General features: G+C 50.4%; 1 protein-coding gene across 3 annotated transcripts; it reads right to left on the reverse strand.

Annotated features, from left to right (window-relative positions):
• Positions 1 to 313: 313 nt before the first annotated feature.
• Positions 314 to 22,503, reverse strand: LOC127472602 (pre-mRNA 3'-end-processing factor FIP1-like). 3 transcript variants are annotated; one of them, XM_051791085.1, is made up of 17 exons: positions 22,361 to 22,462; positions 21,400 to 21,439; positions 21,028 to 21,120; positions 18,459 to 18,543; positions 17,206 to 17,312; positions 16,416 to 16,474; positions 15,329 to 15,439; positions 12,980 to 13,110; positions 12,102 to 12,226; positions 11,047 to 11,152; positions 9,888 to 10,086; positions 8,503 to 8,529; positions 7,445 to 7,502; positions 6,898 to 6,953; positions 5,611 to 5,815; positions 3,905 to 4,063; positions 314 to 1,539 (listed from the first exon to the last, which is right to left on the reverse strand). In XM_051791085.1, the coding sequence occupies exons 4-17, from the start codon at positions 18,468 to 18,470 to the stop codon at positions 1,407 to 1,409; spliced, it is 1,488 nt and encodes a 495-aa protein (XP_051647045.1). In that variant the 5' UTR covers positions 18,471 to 18,543; positions 21,028 to 21,120; positions 21,400 to 21,439; positions 22,361 to 22,462; the 3' UTR covers positions 314 to 1,406. The 3 variants fall into 3 exon arrangements, with proteins under 3 accessions (XP_051647045.1, XP_051647037.1, XP_051647026.1); XM_051791077.1 differs by having other exon boundaries at positions 21,028 to 21,133; positions 22,361 to 22,414; XM_051791066.1 differs by lacking the exon at positions 21,028 to 21,120 and having other exon boundaries at positions 22,361 to 22,503.
• Positions 22,504 to 23,174: the final 671 nt, after the last annotated feature.

The raw sequence follows: 23,174 nt of genomic DNA on the forward strand, positions 1-23,174 counted from the left end.
CCCAAACCCTGGGGTCTGCTGTGGCTGCAGAGGGAGGAACAGCTCCAGCCCCATTCCAGGCCCTGCCCCTCATCCTGGGTCAGGGCACACACATTTCCCGTGACCTCAAAGCACATGAAAAACCGCCATAAAAACCAAAACCCAAGACAGCCCCCAGTTCTTCCCCCTCTCCCCCAGGCTCTGCAGTTAAGGACTCATCCCAGTGTCACCCATTCCCAGAGGGCTCTCCTGGCTCAGGTCTCAGCCCTGACACTTGCACACTCAGACTTGCAAGGTTACAATACCAAAATATACAGAACATTTCAGAACCATATTATTTTAGGACAAATATTTAAGACAGTTTTAAATAACAAGTCAAAGAAAAATGAGACACTTGTGGACTCACACAAACTGAAGGGTGGGATCCTAAGGACCAAAACCCTTAAAATTATCTCCCCTGTTCTCCCCACCCAGAAACATCTCTGTTGCCCCTCTCCCCAACCAATACTAAGTCCAAAGAAACTTTGGAATTCGACTAAATTTATTTTGGGATCTAGGGGAAGGAATTCATCGGACAGGAGTGTTGGTGATAACCAAATAGAAATGCCAACCCCACGAGGGCAAAATGCTGGGACTTGGTGCTCTCTACTGCCCTGGGTTATTCAGCTCAACTCAGGAAAGAAAAAGGAAACAAAACAGGCAAGTCAAAAGTAATTAAAGAGAAACTCTTACTACAGGTCTTCATCGATTCCCACTCAGAGGTGTAACATGACAGAGCTACCTTTGCAATGGGTAACAAAGTGAGTTTTGGGGTCTCTGCCCGCGCTGGGTGAGTGTCAGGCAGAGCAGACCCTGTGCCCAGTAGGCAGAGCAGACCCTGCAGCTCCTCAGTCATGGAGAAACCAGAGGCTCTTTCCGTAGCTATAAAGGAATTTATTTGGGATGAGACTTCACTACCACGCCAGACTCTAAGCTGGCTCTCGGGGTCTAAGTCACACTGTTCTTTGGACAATAAATTTCAAGTTGCACTTACTGTCCTATTGAAAAAGGAATGATGATGACAAAAAAGAACCAAAAGCTATTACCTAATTGTGTTAGTTTCAGCTGAAGCCATCTTCCATCAGAAACCATAGGATCTGATACACCAAAGTCCTCCCTAGGGATGTGTATGAGTAGAGTAGCTCAGTGCTTTGTAACTAGTACTGCTGTATTGTCTTGTATCAAAAACAAAAAACAACAAAAAAGGAAGTTTAAGGGCACGTGCAGCCTCAGCTCCCCGAGCCCTGTGCCGTGTCAGGGCTCCCAGTCGGCCTCTTCCCTTAGAAAAAGTAAAAAATAATAAAAAAAAATCACCCCCCACCCCAAACATCAGCAGTGCCAGGCTGGGGGTCCAGGAGTGGCTCCTCCCAAGGGCTGAGGGGGCCTGCTCACTCCTTGGTGTCCTGCTCCTCTCCCTCCTGGGCCCCGTCCTCGCTGGCCTCCTTCTCCTCTTTGCTGCGCTTGTTCTTTTTGTGCTTGTGGCGCCGGTGACTCTCCCCCTCCTCGCTCTCGTGCTGCTTCCTGTGGGGAACAGAGGGGACAAGTGACACCTGTGCCTGTGCCAGCACAGCTCTGCCACACGAGGGACCTGCACGGACAGGGATACACCAGCAGGGCCTCCCCGGCTTTGTTTGGGATGAGCTGATCCCGCAGGTTGTGCCAACGCCACACGTGGCAGCAGCACAGCCCGGCAGGCACTGCCACTGCGGCTCTGTGGAACATCCACGTCCCTCCACTCCACGGGAGCTCCAGCAATGCTGGCACAGCACGGAGCTGCTGCGAGGAGGGAGAGCCCTAAGTCCAGAGGGGTTTGGAACCTTCACTCCTCTGAACACCTGGGGGAAATCCTGGGACTTGAGGCAAGAAAGGGGTCAATGGAGTGAGGGAAATGTGGATTTCCCAATGGGAGGCAGATCCTCTTTCTGCTTCTGCTTACTCACACGACCTGGCTCTTCACAGGTTCCACGCTCCACAACTCCTCTATCTCCTCACCCGTTTTCCTGATGCAGGTGGAAAGCTGGGATTGTTGGCACAGGATCTCTGTGATGTGGGAGGAATCCCAGGCAGCAGGGACTCGGACTGGGCCCTGGGCACAGTTCTGCCTCCCATCAGGGGAAGTGGGAAGGTGGGAGCTCTGCTCTGGTCCCTCCTGGGAGGAGATTTTCTGTTGCTTCTCTAACACACAATTATTTCTCCTCACAGGCTGCAAACCAGGCGAGCTCTTGAGAGCTGAGCATGGGGTGAAGGTGGCAGAGGTAAAACACAGCCAGAGCACAGGAAAATGCAGATGAACATCCCAGCACAGGCACAGCTCCACGAGTGGGGACAGTGTCAGGTTAGAGACAAATCCTGACATGGCTGGAACACTGGTTTGGCAGCACAGACACCAAACTGGCTGAACCTGGCTGAAAAGCTCCTGGCCTCGAGTAACTTTCTGACTAGTTTAATGAATGGTTTCATAGTCATTAAAGGGGAAAAAATCAACACCTTCAGCCACCCGGTGGACAATGTGTCAGTGGGTTGTGCTGGGACAATGGGACTGGCCTTTAATACTGGAACCAGCATCGGTGATTTCCTGCAGACTGGGCACTTTGCAGGGAGCTGGAAACTCCAACCAAAGCCTTTCATGTGCCTGCAGACGCCTCACCAGGCTCAGAGCTCTGTGTGCCTCAAGCAGGGACTCTGACATGCACCCCAAGTGGCCTTAAACACAGTATTGCCCCCGTTTCTTTAGCTCACAAACACTGTTCATCTCACTGCTTTGAGTCAGAGGGAGCATCTGTGTGTGGTTTAGGGAGCAGAGGAAAAGTCTCCCGGTTCCCACTTTGTGCCCCAGCCCAGATCTGCACATGGAGCTCTCAAGCAGATCTGCCCCCTGCTTGGGTGAATTTTACCCTGTTCACAGAATCCCAGAATGGTTTGGGTTGGAAGGGACCTTTAAGATTATTGAATTCCAAATCCCCTGCCATGGGCAGGGATTCCTACAGCGAGGTATCTACTACAAGGTTTCAATTCTGAGTGGAGGAAGCTGAGAAATATCCCCTAAAGGCACTGGCTTGTTCATCTGGTACCAGCCCAGCTTCCATTTGTTCTGTATTCAGAACAAATTCAGGTGGTCCTGGCCTTTCTTCCCAACACTTTGTTTCCACCCCTTCAGCCATCAGTCCTTCCCTGATAACTTCCTCATCTCCTTAAGGATGAGAACAGCCTTTTACTTCTATCACTGTGCAGGAGTTTCTGTGATACCAATTTCAAAATAAGGGTCATCACCTACAGAGCTGACCCAAATTTCATCTAAAAGAAGGAAGTAAGTTGAAGCACCAAGCAAAAGGAGCAAGAACAAGTCTGCTCAATCCGTTACCAGGATGTGAAGTGACACAGGATCTGAGCAGAGAATCTGCCTCAGCCCAGGGAGCAGAGCTGTTGCTAGAACAGTGCTCTCCCAGGAAGATCATCTGTTGCAAATACATTTTCTCCAGAAAAACTGGGATTTCAGGACATCTGGCTGTGCCTCAGCAGTGTCTCACCTTTGTGCAGCCCATCACCAGCCTCGCTGTCAGGCGCTGGGCACAGAGCTCTGATCACACATTTCAGATTGCAGAGAGCTCTGCCCTTGTGCACAAGAGCAACATGACCCACAGCACAGGTCACCCCTCCTCCACTCCTCAGTGCTGCCCCTCTTGAGAACTCACAAGCACTGAGGGCTCCTCTCCTGTTACAGATGTTTCCTCCTCCCGAAGGCTCTTGCCCCCACCTGGGGCATCACCTCTGGGGACATCAGCAGCTCACAGGATGAGCCAGGGCGACACTTCACCCCGAGAACATCAAGCTCCTTGTCCGCAGCCAGGAACGTTCCCATCCCATCCCATCCCATCCCAGCCCTCACCGCCGGGAGGACTTGTGCTTGGAGCTCTCCTCCTTGTCGCGGTGCCGGCGCTCGCGGTGCCGGTCCTCTCGCTCCCGGCTGCGGTCGCGGCTGCGCCGATAGTCGCGCTCGAAGTCGTAGCTGCGCTCCCGGCTGTAGTAGCGGTACCGCTCGTCGTCACTGGGGGGAGAGAGCACAAGTGAGGTACAGGAACACGCCCCTCGGACCGCACTGTGACCCTCCTCACCGACATCTGGCACCTCGCACTCTACCCACAGCAACTGGGGGTGCTCCTGAAAAAACCTGCAACAGGAAAACAACACGAACAGGCTCCTCTTACCACTCTGCTTCCCCTGCTGCTGGGTTTTCCCTCACCACACCAACACCCCGGAAAATCTGGAACTCTTTTCTCTGAGTTGGACTAACGGGCTGTTTTCTTCTGTGAGCAGAGCTGAGGTGGTTCTTCTGCCTACAAAGCATCTCATTCCATCCCCATACAGGAGCAGGCACGAATTACCCCAAAATGAGACACATCCCCCATCCCCTTCCCTCTACACCTCACAGTCCATGTGCAGTTTCTGAAAGCCAAAATATGAAGGGTTAACAAGTCCCTCTGTGAGAAACAACATTCAGACTCTGACAGAAAGGAAGTCCAAACGTTGTCCTGACGCTCCTGGGAACGAGCTGGACAAATAAACTGATGATCTGGGAGTGCTCCCAAGGAGCACACCGAGCACTGCCACACATCCTGCTTTGACAGGCACGATCTCAGCTCCAGAGTGCTCCACATCACCCAGAAATGCCAACAATGTGCCCAGTGCTGACCCCAAGCCTTGGCTGCCCAAGAACCTACTCAGGGAGTGGGGGACTCTGAGCTCTTCCCACTTTGGCAAATTTGCCATCTGTTGTGTTCCTGCCCCTCCCACCCACAGTGACCACAAGCTCCTAAGTTCAAAAAAAAAAAAAAAGGGAAAGTAAAAGAAAAAAGCTCAGGAACAAGTTGCCCTGTTTGCTCCTTCCCCAGGCTGGGAAGGTCCCCAGCAGGAAGCACCCCATGTCAGGAATGCACATTCTGATCATGTTTTGAATGATTATTGGCATTTCTGGGCCTGCAGAGCACTGGCACTGCTGGTGACTGAACACCCAAGTGATGGGTTTGGTTTAGGAGTCCGTGCTGCCCAGCCTCCAGCTCAGCTCTCCAGGTCAGGGAGGCTCCAAGCCTCCTCTCCTTCCCCCAGTGCTCCCAGCACTGCTGTCACCTGAGGACACAGCAGTTCCCACTGAGGTGGTCTCTCCCGGCTGCTGCCAGGCAGTGGCACTCCCTGCCCCAAAGCCTCTCCAGGAGAGCAGAGCAGGGCAGGGTGTCTGTCCTTTGATCTGCCAGTGACATTTAGAGGACAAGAAGCAGCAGCTCCTGCGCTTCACACGGAGCTGTGAAAGGCCAGGTAAACACAGAGGGGCTGTTTCATTTACTGGCCTGGTGGGAGGGCAAGAGGAACTGGTTCTGCTGGATTTAAACAAAGAATCCCAACCCCAGACACAGGAAATCAGCCAGTGACACCAGCTCCAGGTCTGTCCTCGAGTCATTGATCCAAAGTATCCCTTCCCCAGACATTTCAGAAAATTCCACTGGTACCATCCACAATCCCACCCTGTGGCAAACCCCCTGTGAAGCTGTGGGGCAGGGCCAGCCTCCCCACGTGAGCAGGATGAGCAGCAGCACTCACTTGTTGTATTCACTGGTGGTGGGGGTGCGGTCCCGGTCCCGGTCTCGCTCCCTCTCCCGTTCCCGCTCCCGTTCCCGCTCCCTCTCCCGCCTGGAGCCCGAGTACTCCCAGTGGCTGCTGCTGGAGCTGCTCGTGCCCTTGTCCACCGTGGTCACCCAGGGAGTGTGGGACGTGGAGATGGGTGGGTAGCTGATGAAACCTGAATCTGCAGGAGAGCAGAAGCCTTGCTCATCTGAAGCAGCCACAGTATCCCCCCTGTCCCTCCCCTTCCAAAGATCCCCTCTGGCAGTACAGCTAGATCCAAGGACACAATGGCCTCTCCTGTCCTTTCCCTTTCCCTTCCAGCAGTTTGCTAAGAGCAGAACACCTTTTCCCCGAGGCAGACACAGCAAGAGCAGGTAATCACAGGCAGTGCTGCACAACCTCTGCTAGCCTTGGGCTCTTGGCCTCCTGTCTCACCTCTCACCAGGGACCTTCTGGTCTAAGGTGGCACCTGGTGAGGGCCAGGGCCACCAGCTGTGAATGAAGGATGTCACCTGATGGGCCCAGAGCCAGGGGCTGGGCTGTTCAGCTGGGCCAGTAAGGGGGTATCCCGAAGCAGTGCCAGCTGCTGAGCAGCGGCACACCCGGAGCTCCGGAAGGACTGGCACTGCTCCAACCCCTCCTGCAGGGACACACTCTGGAGCTTCCACCTGCTCAGCACGGCCAGGAGAGGCCGCTCCGAGTGCTGGTCACTATGGACTGGGAGAGAACAGGGCACTGCTGCCTGGGCTGCCCCAGGGAGGGATCCTGCTGAAACCCTGGCACTGCCTCTGCCACTACAAAACCAAAGGAGATGGTGCCTGTAGGCAAGACAGAGGGGGAAGTGGGTGAGGAGGGATTCAAAAGCTCAGGGAGGAGATGCCACGCTGATAGTTGTGGATGGCTGTGCTTGTCTCTGAGGGTGGGGAAAAGGGAGAGAGTGTGAGTGAGGGAGAGCACGTGTGTGTGCAAACAGGCACGAGGACACAGTGCCGAGGCACCTGGGGGAGCTTCTCTGGTGCTGAAAGCTGGCCTGAGCCTCAGCACTCAGCCACAAAACTGCACCACCAGGGCTGCCCAACATTCAGCTCTCCAAGCACTGCCCAGTGCAGTCAGACTCAGGGTGTGTTCCTACTGACTGGGATCATCTGAGTCACAAGCAAGAGCCTGAAGTTAAAGCAAACCTGCTGCCTGTCAGCTCAGAAAAGCCTGCACTGCCAAGGACCAGAGGAGAGAGAGCAGCAGTCTGTTCTGGGCAGTGCTCACCTGCGGAGTTGTAGCCAAAGGGAGGTGGCTGCCTGTTGTTGTAGCTGGCTGGCTGGCTGGGGGAGAGAAAAGGAGGAGTTACCAACAGCAGGGAGTCCCTGCAGGGATGTCTGTGCTTCAGGGTCACCCCGCTTTTTCTGGAGGTCTGTGGAACATCCTTATGGGAACCCCCCCCTACCAGAAATGCACACGGGTGCAGGGGCTTTGCCACGGCTTCCAAACATTCCATAACCCCACTGCCTGCCCTGCTTCACCCCAGCCAGGCTTCCTGGGAAAGCACCCCTGCTCCCAAACTACCTGGAGAATCTTTATAGTAACAAAACATGCCATCAGCTACCCCAGATTTTGCCTAGATTGTATGGACTCCTTCCTGTGCCTTGAATGCGACGAAAATAAATGCACAGAGGATTCCTGACAGACTCTGCTCTCACTCCCGTCCCAACCCAAGACCAGACCATGAATCACTGTCACTGCTTTTTAACCTTTTCTCCTCCCTTCCTCACTCCAGCAGAGCTGCACCCCTGGCTCAGCCCAGGTGTGGTCTTACCCATCCAAGGTTGGAATGAGAAGAGCTGGTGGCGGCGCCAGAGGCGGCGGGAACAACCCTAAACACAGAAGGGTAATGTCAGCACAGAGGCCCAGCTGGCACAGGGGAGCCACACTTCAGTGCTGTTCACAGTTCAAAGCAGTTAAAGAACCTTTTACTCTAAACAAGGCCTTGTTTGAAATGGAATCATTTTCCTTTAGGGTTGTATCTCCTCCCAAAATTCAAACCCTATGGCTGTGTTAGTTCTGTGGGGGTATGGGAAGAAAAACGAAAGAAAAACTACCTTGTTTTGGCTTATAAATCTTAACCATAAGAGTCATCAAGGAGTAAAGATTAACCCTTACAGTCCTACGGAAGAAAAGTAGGTTTTGGGATGCAGATATGTCACAACTACAGCAAAAGTTTTATTGCTCCATTCATTAAAATGAGTAACTTTGTCCCTTACAAAGCACAGAATTCACTGTCAGCCCTGGATTTTCAGAGGGGTAGCACCTGGTCACACCTATTGCTCCAAGTGCTCTGCTCTACCAGCAGCTAACTGTTTTCAATGGCAAAATTTCCAGTAGAAAAAAAAATAACAGCTAGAAACAATTTAGTCCTGAATTAGGGAGTTCAGCAGCTCTGAATTAGGGGCTTCTTGACTTATACACAAGATTAGTTGTTACATTTTTTCCTTAGTTTTCAGCATCTTTGCAACAGCCTCTGCTGGAAGTGGCATTTGTTCTGCTCAGTCTCACACCCCCAATTCCTGCATAAAGGAATCCCAAGAATTAAACCATTTTAAATCTAAGTGGCTTTTGCCATGTCAAGTTCTCCATTTCACTTTTTCAAATTGTCTTCAGAGAAAAAGCAAGACAGAATTTATCCTTATGGATGACTATTTAGGTCCAGAATATAAGATAAGATCGAGTTCAACACTGCATTGGAGTTCATTAGTCTTAAATTAACTGTGCTCTGAACTGGTGCCATCCTATCTCATGTCACTCACTCCAAATGCTCAAGTAGGGCCACTGTGTGTTCAGAATTGCTGCTGTTACTGAAAGCAAGGTAACACCTACCTGGAATGGGACCTGGAGGTGGCAGGCCTGTGGAAATCAGCAAGGAAAACAAGTGAGGACAACAGGAAAAGCATGGCACCTCTGTGCCTCAAGCTAAACCTCAAGGACACTTTGAATAAATGTCACATGTTGGAGCAAACAGCAGCAGAAAAATTGCTGCTCCTAAGCAGGAACTACCCTGCAAACTGTATCATTTTCTCCAATGATGATCTCTTCACCTTTATGTTATAATGTAAAATGTTGCCGCCCTCTTACACTGGAGAATTCCTTTTCTAAGTGTCAACACATGAACAACTGACTTGGACTTCAGAACAGAGGAGAACCTGCTGCAGGCTCCATCCAGTGTGTCCATCTGGATTTTGCCAATCATTTTAACGAAAGGCAGTAGGAAAAGTTATCAGGAAAAGTATCAGTGAGTTCTGCAGGAGGAATCCTCCTCAGACAGGGGTTACTGCATGAAGTGCTCCTGGTGACTCCTCTGAAGCCTGGCCAGAAGCCCAGAGCATGGCCCCTTCACTTAAAACTGGCACTACTTCAGCCAGAAGCTGAAGAAGCCAGGGGCACAGGCATGACTCATGTGGGATCAGAAGATGCACAGACTCAGTGAAAAGTGAAGAGAGAAATATGTGCCTTAGGCCACGGCCACTATATCTGTAAACTTGCACAGAAAAATGACCCTGAGCCCCTAGAAAATGCTGCAGATTTGTCCTTTTCCACAGCAAAGTTCTTTGTTCTCTCAACCATTTGCCTGGTGCTAGAAACTTATTTATACTACTGATACTTTGTTTTGAAAATGAAGCACTGCTCTGAGGTCTGCACTGGACACTGGACTCCTCTGGGAGCAGCAGAATCCCCCTGTAGTGGCAGCTGAACAGTAAAATGCACAGAGAAAGGTACCAATTTTGGTATTTCAAGGCATAAATCAATCAAGGCCTGAAAAGTTATTTGTTACAGCTGCTGTTGCAGAATTGCCTATTCCGGCATCACCTTGGAAACACCTACAATCAGCAAGAGCCAGAGAGGATCCTGACCTGAACAATCTGCTGATCTGACCCAGGAGAGCAATTCCAACATCCTCAACTTCTTGCACAGAGAAAGAGGAACCCGTTCCTTTACATTTATCAATAAAGCAAATGGCTCAGCAGCACTGAAAGGTTCTCTCAAGGAAACAAAGTCCAGAGCTGTTTTTTTGAAGGACCAGCTGCCATTTTTTAAGTATTCAAGGGCAGATGTTCAACAGGTTGATGGAGACACTGAACAGAGCCTGGCCAGTTAAGGAGCTGTTCCCTGCCTGCTCAGCTGCCTGACAGCACCTCACCATGGAACCTCTGGTTTGCTCCAAGCCTGGGACGTCCCAACTCGCGTTCCTCAGAGCGAGCACGTACCTGGAGGGTGCAGGGGAGGTGGAACAGAGGTGACTGGAGGAGGAGGGTGCAGGAAGTGTGGTGGAGGAGGCCCAGCGAGCGGGGGAGGCGGAGGCCCTGCTGGTGGAGCGAACGGCTGCTGCTGAGGAGGCTGTTGGGGCTGGGATGGCTGCTGGGGCTGCTGGGGAGGCTGTGGTTTACTCCCGTGGTCTCCAAGGACCTTAGAAGGCAGAGGAATGAGGAGAGAGCATTTTAATTCCGTTGCTCCTGCAGCAGGGACCTCCCAGTGCTGGCAGGAAGCAGGCGGGGGGCAATGCCTGGGAAGAGTGACCAATCTGCAGAGGCACCAGAGGGACCTGGAAATGCAGCTCTTAGTGCTTGTAAGGGCCAGGAACAGCCACTACTGCCCAGCAAATGCTTTCTCTCAGGCAAACTCCTCTTGTTGGCAAGAAATAAACTGACCACAAACCCACATGTAAAAACAAAACCAGGAATTGTTCCACGTTTGGCTTTTCTTGGAGAGTTAGAAGTGGCTGGTAGGAACAAGAGGGTTAAGAGAAGAGCTTTTGGCAGATGGTCCTCAAACCTTGCACACAGCAGCTTCCTACAGAGAAGCCAACCAGAACATGATGGTCATACCCTGGGCATGCAAGCTCGGAAGTGAGACCAGTTTTATACCCCAGGCTTTCATTCCTTACAAGGGACAAGATCCAGTACCACAGGCCCAGCCTGTCTGAAGCGTGGGCTGCACCAAATGCTGCTGAGACTAAATGTTACTTCAAAGCAAAATGAAACACCAGTCCCAGGTACAAACTCTCCACTGCAGAACTGGAGATTCCACCCCAACAGTGGGAAAGGGAATGATCCACAGAAGAGCTTCCCAGCTATACAGCCCAAGAAATACTCTGGGAGAGCTGACAAGGAAAGGAACTCAGGCTTTGCCACTCTGAAGGGAAGACTAGTCTTTAAAGGACAAATCTGGCTCCTAGCGAGACCCAGAAGTGAACTGAGCCTGCAGGAGAGAACAACCCGTGCGCACACCCCTGTAGGGTCAATACATCACCTGCTGCTTTGCAGGCAGGAACTGGGACCGGAGGTCAGGAGTGCACAGACATTTGCTCAGGGTTCAGCAGAAGTGCAATAGAGTCAGGAGTTTGCCAAGGCAGCACAAAACCTTTACCTGGATGGGGTTCTCCTCTGAGGCGTGTTTATCCCGACGTCTTCCTTCCACCCTCCGAATGGTGCCTGCCTGGCCCCCGATCACATCAATGGTCCCACCCAGCTTCCTAGTACAAAGCAGAGGCACCTTTTTAGGCTCAGAGACATCAGAAGGAGCCATTTTCCCAGACTTCTCTCATGCATTCTTTCCCAACAGGCAAACATCTCCAGAGACAGCACTCAAATTGACAAGAGGCAAATGAAAAGCCTGTTTTCACTTCTGGGAACTTCACTTTGAGCAGGGCTGAGTTTGGTCTCTCTGAAAATCCAGAAATATGATCCAAAGAATCCCCACAAATGGGTGTAATAACAGGGACTGCACACTGGGACAGAAATAGCCCCAAAGTGCTCAAATGCCAACACACTGAGTAGAGCTTTAAAGCTTAAACTCAAAGCACAGAGCTGGTTCTCAGACTAAGTGTAGAGCTGGAATGACAGGCTGGTTTCTGCAAGGCAGGCGTGCAAAAGCTGATTTGGGAATGAAGCACCGGAAGCCCCCAGAGCACAGAGCTCTGGCCTGTCAGGTTTCACACAGCTTTGTTTGTTCTGCAGCTTTTGATAAACCCATGGCTCTCAAAAGGGCCAAGTGGTTTCCCCAGCAGAGGTTCCCATCAGTGACTCAATTGTTTTACCACAGTCCAGCAGCGTCACACACAGGCTCAGGACCCACCTCTTATCCACTGCCAAACTCCAAACCCACTGCCACTGGAGACTACCATCATGGGAGCAGGGATCAGCCAGGCCAGCACAAGCAGTGTGCAGGGTAAGCCCTCAGAGCTGAGGGGTTTGCCTTGCTGCCTCTGCTCCCAGAGATGTGTCCCATCAGCTGGGATCCAGGACTCCCTCCCTGCACTGACAACAGCACCAGGAGAGGTGAATGGGTAGGCAGGGGCTGTCTGTTGAACAGCTTCCCAGCTTCCTGGGAAGTTTAAAAGCTTCTGTTTGAGGTTTGAGGGGGTTCAGATGTGGCCCAGGTGGATCCCAGCTGCCCCCAGGAAGAACTTGTTCATCTCTCACCTGTTGGGAGGAGGCCCAGCCTTCATCCTTCCTCCCACCAGTGCCAGGAAGTCTGTTTTGAACTCTGTTTTGATGATGTTGTTTTCCACCTCTTTTTCAGCATTTCCTGTTCTCCCCTGCTGAACCTGTGGAAGGCAATATTTAACAGACAGCTTTAATGCTCTTTCAACTGAATGTAGCACCAGAGAGAACCCTCAGCAAAAGAAAAGGAACAATCACAGGGCTCTTGCCACAAGCCACCTATTCTTCAGTCAAGGCACAGACATTTCTGTGAACTAGAGGCCATTCCAGCCTTCCTGCTGGCCACTGTCTCCTGTTAGAAGTCCAAACGTTTAATAATCTCATGTCCCTTCTCAGGTAGTCCTTAAGTCAACACTGGAACTTGTAATACTTGCTGTACTGACAATTTGGCTGAAGTTCTGGTTCCCAGCTGTTGGCCACCAATGGACTCTGCAAAGGCTGATGGCCAAAGCAGCCTCCAAATACAAAAGGCAGCCACACGACTGCAGCACTCAACAGCAGTGAGCAGAACAGCCATGGAAGCCCAGCTCCCCTCCTGCACCTCCTTCATCCACAGGATATTCCAGCCAGACACCCCTATTGCTGGGGAGCCTCAAAGTCAACTGGAAATTCCCTCCGGTCTTGCTGCTGTGGTGGTTCAAACCTGCCAGACAGACAGAACTGTCCCTCCCATAGAGGAAAGATTTTCAGCTGAGAGACTCAATCTTTAAAGACTCGTTTTTGTATTTCTAATCACTCAAAGAACACAGAACAGTCTGGAATTGAGGCACCTTCTGCTTTCAAACCCTTCTCTCTGTGACTACAACCCCAAGAGTCAGTTTTCCTGGAGCCATGAGCAGCAGGAACACGTCACCCACCGTGATCTTGTTCTCAGTGCTGATGGGGGGAGCAGGGTCCAACCCCAGCTGCAGCCGCCGCTGCTTCTCACAATAAGCCTTCCATGTTTCTTCATTGAATCCATAATTAAAGTAATCAGAGAGATCAGCACCTGCCAGAGGGAGCAGAAGTTACACAGAGATTCTGCGGACTGGCATCCTCCAACTGTTCTTTAACTGCTTAAATAAAGAGCTAAGAAAACCAAGATTTTTCTAGAGAGCCCAGCTGGCTGTGCATGTCACTGTCACAATCTGCTGGGGCCAGAGATGGCAGAACCTTTGGTGGGAGGGGGACACCATGAGCACCACGGGACACCTGGGACACAACACAGCACCTACACAGGCCATGGAGAGCTGCTTGCAACTACTTCTTCACCAACCTGATTTTTCCAGATTGCTTTCTTCCAAGTGTCCACATGTGGTGAGTGCTGGGGAGAGCACAGGAGTGACAGTTCCCCAGCTCCCAGCACAAAAATGGGATGGTGTCACAGAACCTTTTTCTTGGCAGAACTGAGCCCACACATTCCCCTCCTGACTATCACTGCCTTTGCTTTTTGGTGAAGAGATTCTGGGGCTCACCCATTACATGAAAGACATCTAAAGTGCAAGTTTTTTATTGATATGTCCTGGACTGCACAAGTAATTACAGTGCAGTCACAACCCTGATTAGTCATCCAAGATTGTTATCTCACACTGACAGTTTCCTGTGCAATGTGCCCATTCAGCACCAGCACTTCTGAACAAGAGGTGCCCACAAACTGCTTTGCCAAGGATGCAAAGGGACAATCCTGGCTGCAGGAACTCCCTGAGCACTCCTCCCACCTCCCCCCAGGAAGCACTACAAAGCACCTCCTGCCCCGCTGAGGTGTCCCTCAAACATCCCACACACAAAGATATCCCTACAGAGACCATTCCAGAACAAAGAGCTGACACAGGGCTAAGCAAAGCACTCTGAGAGTGGTTTAAGCGGTGAGGTCTAAGCAGTGAGGTTTAAGTTTATCTCCTAGGCAGGCCACTCTTCCTGTTGTACCACCCAAACATGCAAATTGCACCAGCACCGACCCAGCAACACCACGTTTACTCATCTATTTTATCAGCCTCTATTCCAGACCCCCATCAGCTCCTCCACACAGGATTTATTCTTCCTCTCCCTCACTCAAAGGGATCCCAACTTGCTGAGCAATTAACTGTAAAGGATATAAACTCAAAAGGCTGTTGAATAACAAGCTACTTGCCATCTCAAATAAATCCAGGCCACACACCTCTGCAGTCACCTTCCCTCTACTCTACTCCCACAGTGTTTTAGGGCCGGCTGGCTCTGTTTTGGTCTGGGAATGGCAGCACGGCTACAATCATTTCCAGGCTTTACCTCTGAACTCCACTGTATTCTTTCTAACTAATTTTCTTCCCATTCCCCTCTTTCTCACCTCACAACCAAGGGAAATCCCTGCAGGAGAAAGGCTACATGTTTTATTCTGCCTGCACTTGCTCCATCACAGGGAGCAGCTTTAGTGCTGGTTTGATACCCTGACAGAGTTATTAGCTCTGGTCTGTACCCTGATGCCTTTCATGTGGGCAAGAGACACCCAAACCACACCACAAACATCCTTAGAACAGCACCACTTACTCAGCACAGCAAGAGTTCTGAAAGATAAATAAAATACAGGGGCAGGCAGGGAGAAGAATTATTTCTGAGAAGAGGATTTTTTGTTTCAGGTGACATTTCACCAGAGCACATTTTATGAGCAGCACAGCAAACATTTGGATCTCTTGTCCCTTCAATTCATTTTGTGTCAGATGAAGAGCAGCAGTTCATTTGTGGCATCCTACAGCTGTCCTGCAACAGTGGAAACCTCCCTCACACCAGGGAGTGTGGGCAGTCCCAGGACTCAAACGAGGAGGAGACATGGGGACAACTCTGGGCTTGTTCTGAGACACAGAACAAGCTGCTGCACAAGAAGAGGAGAGCACAAATCAATACCCAAATCCTGATCCACTCAAATGCCTTTAAGGCCAACAAACATTACTGGATTGGTATCAGTGCAACATTTTCTGGAACTAGGGAATTAATAAAACAGATCATTAAAAAAACAGCTGTTCCCTTTAGCTAAATTATTAGAATAAATACAGCCCAATTTTAGAGAGAGTATGGCTTGTTCAATCAGTAAATGCCACTGATTGTCTAGACAGGCATCAGAGGCTGAGCAACACTCATTGTTCCAGCTGCCCTGTTCCCTGGCAACAACAAATGGACAGAAACAACATGTGAAATTAAAGAGAGACAACTAAAACTGCAGAAAATATTTATCACAAGGAACTGTGAGGCCCCACCTGGTTTCCTCCACGGCTTGTCTTCAAATGAATCCAAATCCACTTCTATAACAGGCAATCCATTTATATTCCCTGCGGCATCCAAGTCAATACCTTTGGGCTGCAACTTGGCTTTGGAGAGAGAGAGAAACTGTTACTACTTTTAATGCAATGCCTTTAATCCTCTCATTTGCTGAGCAAATTATTCCAGTCAAAACCAAAGAGCTGCTGTGAATTAATCCCTGGCTTTGCAGCACATAGGTAGCCACAATCAACTTTTTAATAAATATACTTCAGTCACTCCACAAACAAACAGCCAGGGTGTGCAGCACTTGCAGTTGAACAGCAGAGAAGCAAACTCAACCCAGATTGGTACTACAGACAGTAAACCATTAGATCATGCATGAAATTTACCCCAAAGGAAAATAAAATGATTTTTCTCCACAGGCAAAATATTTATATTTTTGTCGTTACTGACTGTGGACTAATGGGAATCAGCAAAAATCTGATACAGAATCTTCAAGGAGAATTTTTCTTATTTTCTCACTCAGAAGAGAATTCATTTGGATAAAAAAAATTAAGGGAAGGAAGTAGATGAAGCCCACAAAAGGACAGTCTCACATATGTGGAAGGAAAGAATCCCAGTCTCAACATACAACAGACACTAAACTGAACGAGGGGGAAATTTCATCAGCAGAAACCTGCAGAGCTGATACTCGAGGCCAGAGTTTGTTTCTTTGAGTATCCCACACTGCAAGCAGCTCAAGACACGGAGCAGAGTTACAGTCCTTCTCCAGGCAAGCAGTGCAACAATACAGTTTAGAAATATTCTGGGTTTTCTACTATAAAGTAATAATGTACTTTTTTATCGTTTAAAAAGAATTATAAACACCTTGTTCAGCGATGGGTAAATAAATCCCTCCACTGCATCCTGGACCTTCAGACTGCCCTAGGAGCACTTATCTTTAGGAAAGGCACTATGCCTGGTTTACATAAGATGTGCTAATTCTATATCCTTCCAAAAAGAAAAAAACTGCAGCTGCTGCAGCTCTCAGTGCCAGGGGAGTGAAACGTTGCAAAAGGTGAAGGATAAAAACAACAGTGGTACCTGAAGCAGATGCTCCATAGCCTCTACCCGTTTTTAAGTTTAGGTTCATAGGAGTTCCCCTATTGGAAAAGAATCACTGCATTGGCATTTGAACAAATGACTTGGCTGAAGATTCACACGCAAAATATACTCAAGCCCTGACACCCTTCAGAAGATGCTTTAGTTCACCTGGGTTTGCTATTCAGAGTCATCCACCAGAGTGAAATTACCTTTACAACAAGAGAAGGAAATTATCCATAAAGTGGAAGAACTAGAATATGCAGCAAAGCACAGGTAAGGCATTCCCCTGAGAGGAAGGCTGCTAGCAGCAGGCAAGAGTGATGTATTATTATTTTTATTCAATGCACATTAGGCAGTTTTAAAAAATTCCATCTCCTGGTTCTCAAATCCAGCCTCACCATTTCTGAGCCATGAAAAATCTGACAGCTGGGAATTAGTAAATCCACAGCTTTATGCAAATTCTCAGCAATAGAGATTTGGGTTCTGGAAGTTTTCACAGATGAGTTAAGTGTGACTTCCCACCTTTGATTCTGCCCCATGAAGCACAGTAATTTGTAGGGTAATTTTCCAGCAGCAGACCCATGAATACCATTCCTATTTTACAGATGGATTCTCCAACAAGCAATTGCAGGACAGAGCTGCCCATCAGCTCCCAGTCCCATTCCAGTGTTCTGGCCGTTACCCCTGTGTCTCCCAGGAGACAGAGCAGCTCTTGCCTCATTCCCAGTTCAATCCCAACATGCTGGAGCCACCTCAGCCCCAGCATCCAACCCTGAGCAGCAATACCCACATGTAGGACGGTGCTCCCGTTTTGATGTTGCCAATGGTCACTTTGACATCGTCATCATCACTGTCACTGTCGCTGTCATCTTCATCATCCTCGCCGCTGGGGAGGGCCTGCAACAGTGCCACCACAGGAGCTCAGTGATGCACACGAGTGACAATGCCCCAGGACACTCAGCCACATCTGGGAAAGCTTCCTGAGCAGTCCTCACACCAATGCACAGAGAAACCCCTGTGTTCTTTGAAGTCATTGCCCCAGTTCTCATGGAGGGTCACGTTTCTGAATGCAGGGAAGGTTTAGCTCAGGTCTAAGAATGTCACCACGTCCCTCAGCTCCTCTGCCCCACTCTTTATGAAAGGGTTAGGGCTTTTCTGACACACTTCCCTCACAGCTCCACGGTCAAAGGACATGACCACAAATAAAACCTACCAAAATACATTCACCAGGCTTCCCCCAAAAACCTTCAGGCAAATATTCTCTCACAACTTCTGTGGCAGGAAGCTGCTGAGCAGTTTGCCTTAGCTGATTTAGCACAGTCAGTCCCCAGGTCCCTTCACTTTACAGCTGCTGATTTGACCTCAATGAAGCCCCAGTGGGGCACAAAAATGAAGGAATAGGCAAGGAAGGTTTCCAGACATCTGGCAGTGCAGTTCTGTGAGATGCATGAGCTGAATTAACACGTCACCCTACAAAAGGGCATGAGGAAGGTGTTCCTTCCCTCCCTCCTTTTCCATGGCACACAAACCCTCTGTAAGCCCTCTTGATGTGCCACAGTGGCAGAAAATAAACCCATCAGAGACCAGGAGAGAAGGGAGGGGAGAAGCAACCCTCCTCCTCCTCTTTCAGCATCGAGCCATGGATTGCATTCTAAGAGGTCTGAGCCTGAATCAAAACTGATTCCCAGCACTTCGGGCTTTCTATCCCAGTGTTTGCCAGATCTTACTGGCCCTTGAGAAGTCACACTGAATACCGAGCTGGAGGTAACACCATGTTCTGTTTTTCCTGCCAGACTGCAGCACCAGAGCCCCTCATGCGCCTCCCGGGTGGGCACAAGCAGAGCTCACACCAGACTCCCTTCACACTCCTCAAGGCAGGCTGATAAGAGAAGTGTTGCTGGCACTGGGAATGGCTGTCAGTGCATCCTGACACTACAAAGATAAGGCATTAGGCAGTCCCGGGATCTTGACAGCTCATCTGTTTCTCCAGGAGTGTGGAGCAGCACAGCCCCACCCTGTGCACCGTGGGCAGGGGACACGTACGTGCTGGGACATCTCCCGGTCCTCACTGTTGACAGGCCGGCTCTCCTGGGGAGCATCCTGCAGAGGATGAGCAGATTCTGCATGTCTGGGAACACACAAAACAAAGTGACCATGACACAGAACAGCAGGTGGACAAGCCCAGCCTGGAGGTTCACCTACAAACAGTTCTAAAACCTTCCTCCAGGCGACTTTCATGTAACACCTTATTCATGTCCTGTGTTTGCTCTGCTGGCACCCAGCTCAACTACATGGCAAAAATTCCATCCTCCTGCCTTGGTTTGGATTTGCTTTTGCTGGAAAGAATCAGTTTCACACACCCAGAGAGCACCTGATAGCACTCCACAGCTAATGTGTAAGTGGCAGCTAGAACAGCTTCCAGCTTTGGTCTGGCACAATCACAGCTGAGAAGAATAAGACCATAAGAAGCAAAATTTCCCCTCACCCTTAAGGATCTCATAATTACACAAGTATTTAGTAAGCAGCAAGGGCATCTGTCCCAAAAAGTGAGGAAAAAGTGATTTCAGTGTGTCTGCAAATAGTTTACAGTAACGAGAAGTTAAAATTCCAAGAAGAAAACACAGATAATTATCCACCCAATCTTCCCACTCATTACAAATTAGCCCTAATGCAACAATGGCCAGGTTTGGATTTACCTCAAATAAAGAGTTTGTGCAAACATTAACATTATTTACTGCGTTGGCCGAGCAAGAATGTCAAATTGGTACACACATGCTAGAAAAGAGTATGCCAAGTGTCACAGAACTAAAATACAGAAAGAGGTCATTTGTCTCTAATGTCATAGATAAAACCCGGTAGAACTTCATAACAATTCTGACTTTTCAAGAGAGACAATTAGAATAGCCCAGAAAACCCAGTTCTCCACGAGAGCTTTGTGGAGATGTTGCTATTTAAAATCCCACGTCGGACAACAAACATACACAAGACTGTCTACAAAAACAAACACAGAATCCAAACACCGGTCACATTAAAGCCACAGAACAAGCCAAAGTAACACAATTCACCAGTTACTGAGCATAAAACAAAGAACAAACAAACAATTTGAGCAGTAACTGAAGGCCCATATTTGAAAAGCCCCACATACAAAGAAATTCATCAAGCCAAGATCAAAAAGAAGGGCTCAAGGCTTTGCAGCTGCCCAAAGAAGGTCCCGTGGTCACCATGTTCCTGATGTGACACCTGCAGACACTTCCAGGTATAAAAAGCAGCCAAGATGTCAGAGGGAAAATGAGCCTCCAAGTATTTCCATGCTGCAGACACAGGCTGGGACAGGAGGACCAAAGGATGGACCACTGGAGAAAACCTCTCTGATGGAACCAAAACCTTTTGCCCAATCCAATCAACTCCTAACATTGACCTCAACTCCTGAATTTCGTTTAAGAATCTGAGATGACTGTGATTCCTGACTTCAGGAAGAGTGACAAGTATTACCTTCAGCTTCAAGTCACATAAGGGATCTGTGGGTGTGCATTAAAATTTATGAACTGGAGTTTAGAGAGACATTTGCTCCCCAGCAGCCCTTCCCTAACCTGTTTGCTTCCCAGGAATGAGCCATCTGGCAGGTCCCCAGCACCACCTGCACCCAGATAAACCTCACGGCCTTTCACTGCCCCGGAATGCCAACATCATCCTGGGCACTGCTGCTGTGAGAGCATCCCCATGGTGTTCAACACATCCCTGAGGCTTGGGAATGTTAACGGACACTGCAGCCCAAACTACATGGATCTCTGCTCCATGGCTGGGGACAATCACTCCAGACAAACCAGCAGAGCATCCCTGGAGCTGCAGCTGTTGACAACAGAGCAAACAAAGAGTGTTTTTTCTTAAAACACCCCCCAGCTCTTCATTTAGGGAGATTCTCATTGTGCAAGGAAGAAATGGGGAAAAAAACCAAAAAGAGGACAACAAAAAAAAAAGGAGAGCTAACACGAGCACTAGTACTTCTCCTTCCTGCATCTTACAGTTATTGAAGGCAGTTGCTGGAAATTCAGATTTCTAATCCTGCTTGTGAAGTAAAATTCCTTTCAGATGAATCTGACATGGAACAATAGATTTATGCAAATCAGCAGTAAATTTCTGTCTAAAAGTTGTTCTTTCCCACAAAGCTCATTTGATGATTTTAGGTAACAATTTACTGAGTTTTTTAGCACTTGTTTATTTGCACAAGTTTTCATATTCCTTAAGCACACAAGTAGGACAGCATCCATAAAAATCCCAGAAATTCTAGACACTGAATCCATGGCCACAATAAACACTAGACTGAACTTTGGCAGGTGCTGAGCACACAGAAGTCCAGTGAAGATCATGTCTTCTGGAAAATGCTCCATTTTAAAATGGCAAACAGATAATATTGTGCTGAGAGAAAGCTCAATAAAAAATACAGCTGCAAATAGAGAGGAATTATGACCCAGGACAGACAATACTTTCCACACACAGAAACCCAAACTGATCATTGAATTTATCTCCAAGTCTTACCCAAACCACACACTTTAGACACCTCACAGAATGTGCTGATTTGATCATGTCAAGATTTTAACCCAAGATGTTTTACCTTTTCCAGGCTAAAGCACAGGCCACAGTTTCACCAACGCCAGGCCAGCACAAAGGCCAGTCCTCAAGGCATCATTTTTCCCAGGGCATTAAACTGGAAAACAGATCTGATTTAAAACTAATTGGTGAGATGAAAAAAAGGCTAAAAGTTAGTTTTAAATCAAACCAGTTGACTGAGCCAGTCCGCCTTCCACATCCATAAATGTGTGCCAGCCGAACACAGTGGCTGCGGATGATCCCATGGGATGGGGAAAGGACAGGCTGCTGTTCCTGGCAACAGCACCAGTCTTAAGCACTCGAAGCTCTGCTTAACAAGTCTTTATCTTCTTTGTAGTATGTACTGTTAGAGTGAATAAATAGCCTCTGGACTCACCCAGAAATTGGTCCATCTTCTTGCTTACCAGTGGTGTCATCTGCAAAAACAACAGCAAGAACAAAGAAATTATTCAAGTGAAAGAAAAAAAAGGTAAATTTAGGCACAAAAGGCATCACAGGTACAGAAATACCTCCTGGTGCCAAGGCGCCCTAACCCCAACGCTCTCTTTCCAACAAAGTTCAACTAGAAATGGAGCAACTAAAAATAAACCCAACCCAACAAGCAACATCCATCTGCAGAGGTGATGCCTCAGCCACTGACACAGAACAAAATTCAAAATATACACCTAAAGTCTCAGAGAGTAGAGACAAACATCACACAGGAAGATATGAAGGTCTTTATATAGAATTGTAACCTGCCAGAGAAGAAGAAACACAAAAGCATTCATGTGGAAAGCCCAGGGGGAGGACAATAGGGTTTCAGTAAAGTCCTGTGGTTTGCCCTGGACACGTCGGAGCCCTGTTAGGCCAAAAGGTTTGGGCGATTAGAGAACTGAAACTCCAACAAAAGCACCTCATTAACCTCCCTGCACCAGTGATGGTGATAAAAGGACAATAACACACCGCCGCCCTGTGAAGGGACGGGGGGGAGGGGGGGGATGGCGGTCCCTGAGAGGGGACGGGGGGATGGCGGTCCCTGAGAGGGGACGGGGGGATGGCGGTCCCTGAGAGGGGACGGGGGGATGGCGGTCCCTGTGAGGGGACGGGGGGATGGCGGTCCCTGTGAGGGGACGGGGGGATGGCGGTCCCTGAGAGGGGACGGGGGGATGGCGGTCCCTGTGAGGGGACGGGGGGATGGCGGTCCCTGTGATGCGCACGGGGGGCCGATGCCGCTCCCTTCCCCCCGCACACCGCGGGGCCGCCCCCGGTGCCTCCCCCGGCCCCGCACGGCCCTCGCAGGCGGGGGCGGCCCTGAGGCGGGGCCGGGCCCGCCGCCGGCCGGGCCCCGCGGTACCTACCCCCGTACAGCCAGTGCTCCTCGTCCTCCTCCGCCTCCAGCGGCGCCGCGCCCGGCACGGCGCCGGCGGCCGGCGGCTCCAGCTCGGTGGCCATGGCGGCCGCGGGACTGAGGGGAGCGGCGGCGGCGGGAGGAGGAGGAGGAGGAGCGGTGGCGGCCCCGCTCGGCTCCCGCCGGGCCCGGGCGCGGCGCTCGGGCGGGGGATCGGCGGCCGCGCTACGGCGCCGCCATCGCTGCTGCTGCGGCGGGAGAGGCGGCGGGACCCCCGCGGGGGCGCGCTGGGGCCGAGCACCGCCCGGCAGCGCCGCGGGGTCCTAGTGCCGCCCGCAGGGCTCCGCAGGGTCCCAGTGCCGCCCGCCCGCACTGCCCCGCTTATCCCAGAGCTGCCCTGCAGGGTCCCAGCGCCGGCCGCCGGGGGCTCAGGCGCATGCGCGGTAGCTCGCGGCAATGGCGGGAGCGCGCTCCTGGGTCGGGGGACACGGTGGGATTTCTCCACAATTTCAGCCTTTCCACCTCTCACGCTCCCACCGCCACGCTCCAAGGGATGAGGCTCCGCACAGTCTCGGCGAGCAGAGCCCGAAGAGCCGCTGTGGCTTCTCCCGCGCGGAGCCCCCTGAAGGGCGGGAGGAGTCCGGCAGAATTCCCGAAGAGGCGTTGGGAAGTGATGGGGGCAAACGACGCTGTTGTCAGTGCCACTTCCCGAGCGCCAGGGGCTGTTGTGTCGGTGCAGCGGTGGCAGATTCAGCACTGCCTGGGCGGGGTTGACACTCCCCAGACCTGGCTGTGCAGCTCCGCAGGGAATTCCACATCTCGCA

Source organism: Manacus candei, unplaced genomic scaffold (assembly GCF_025592945.1).
Source record: "Manacus candei isolate 608988 ecotype Guabito, Panama unplaced genomic scaffold, ASM2559294v1 h1tg000003l, whole genome shotgun sequence".
Taxonomy (NCBI): domain Eukaryota; kingdom Metazoa; phylum Chordata; class Aves; order Passeriformes; family Pipridae; genus Manacus; species Manacus candei.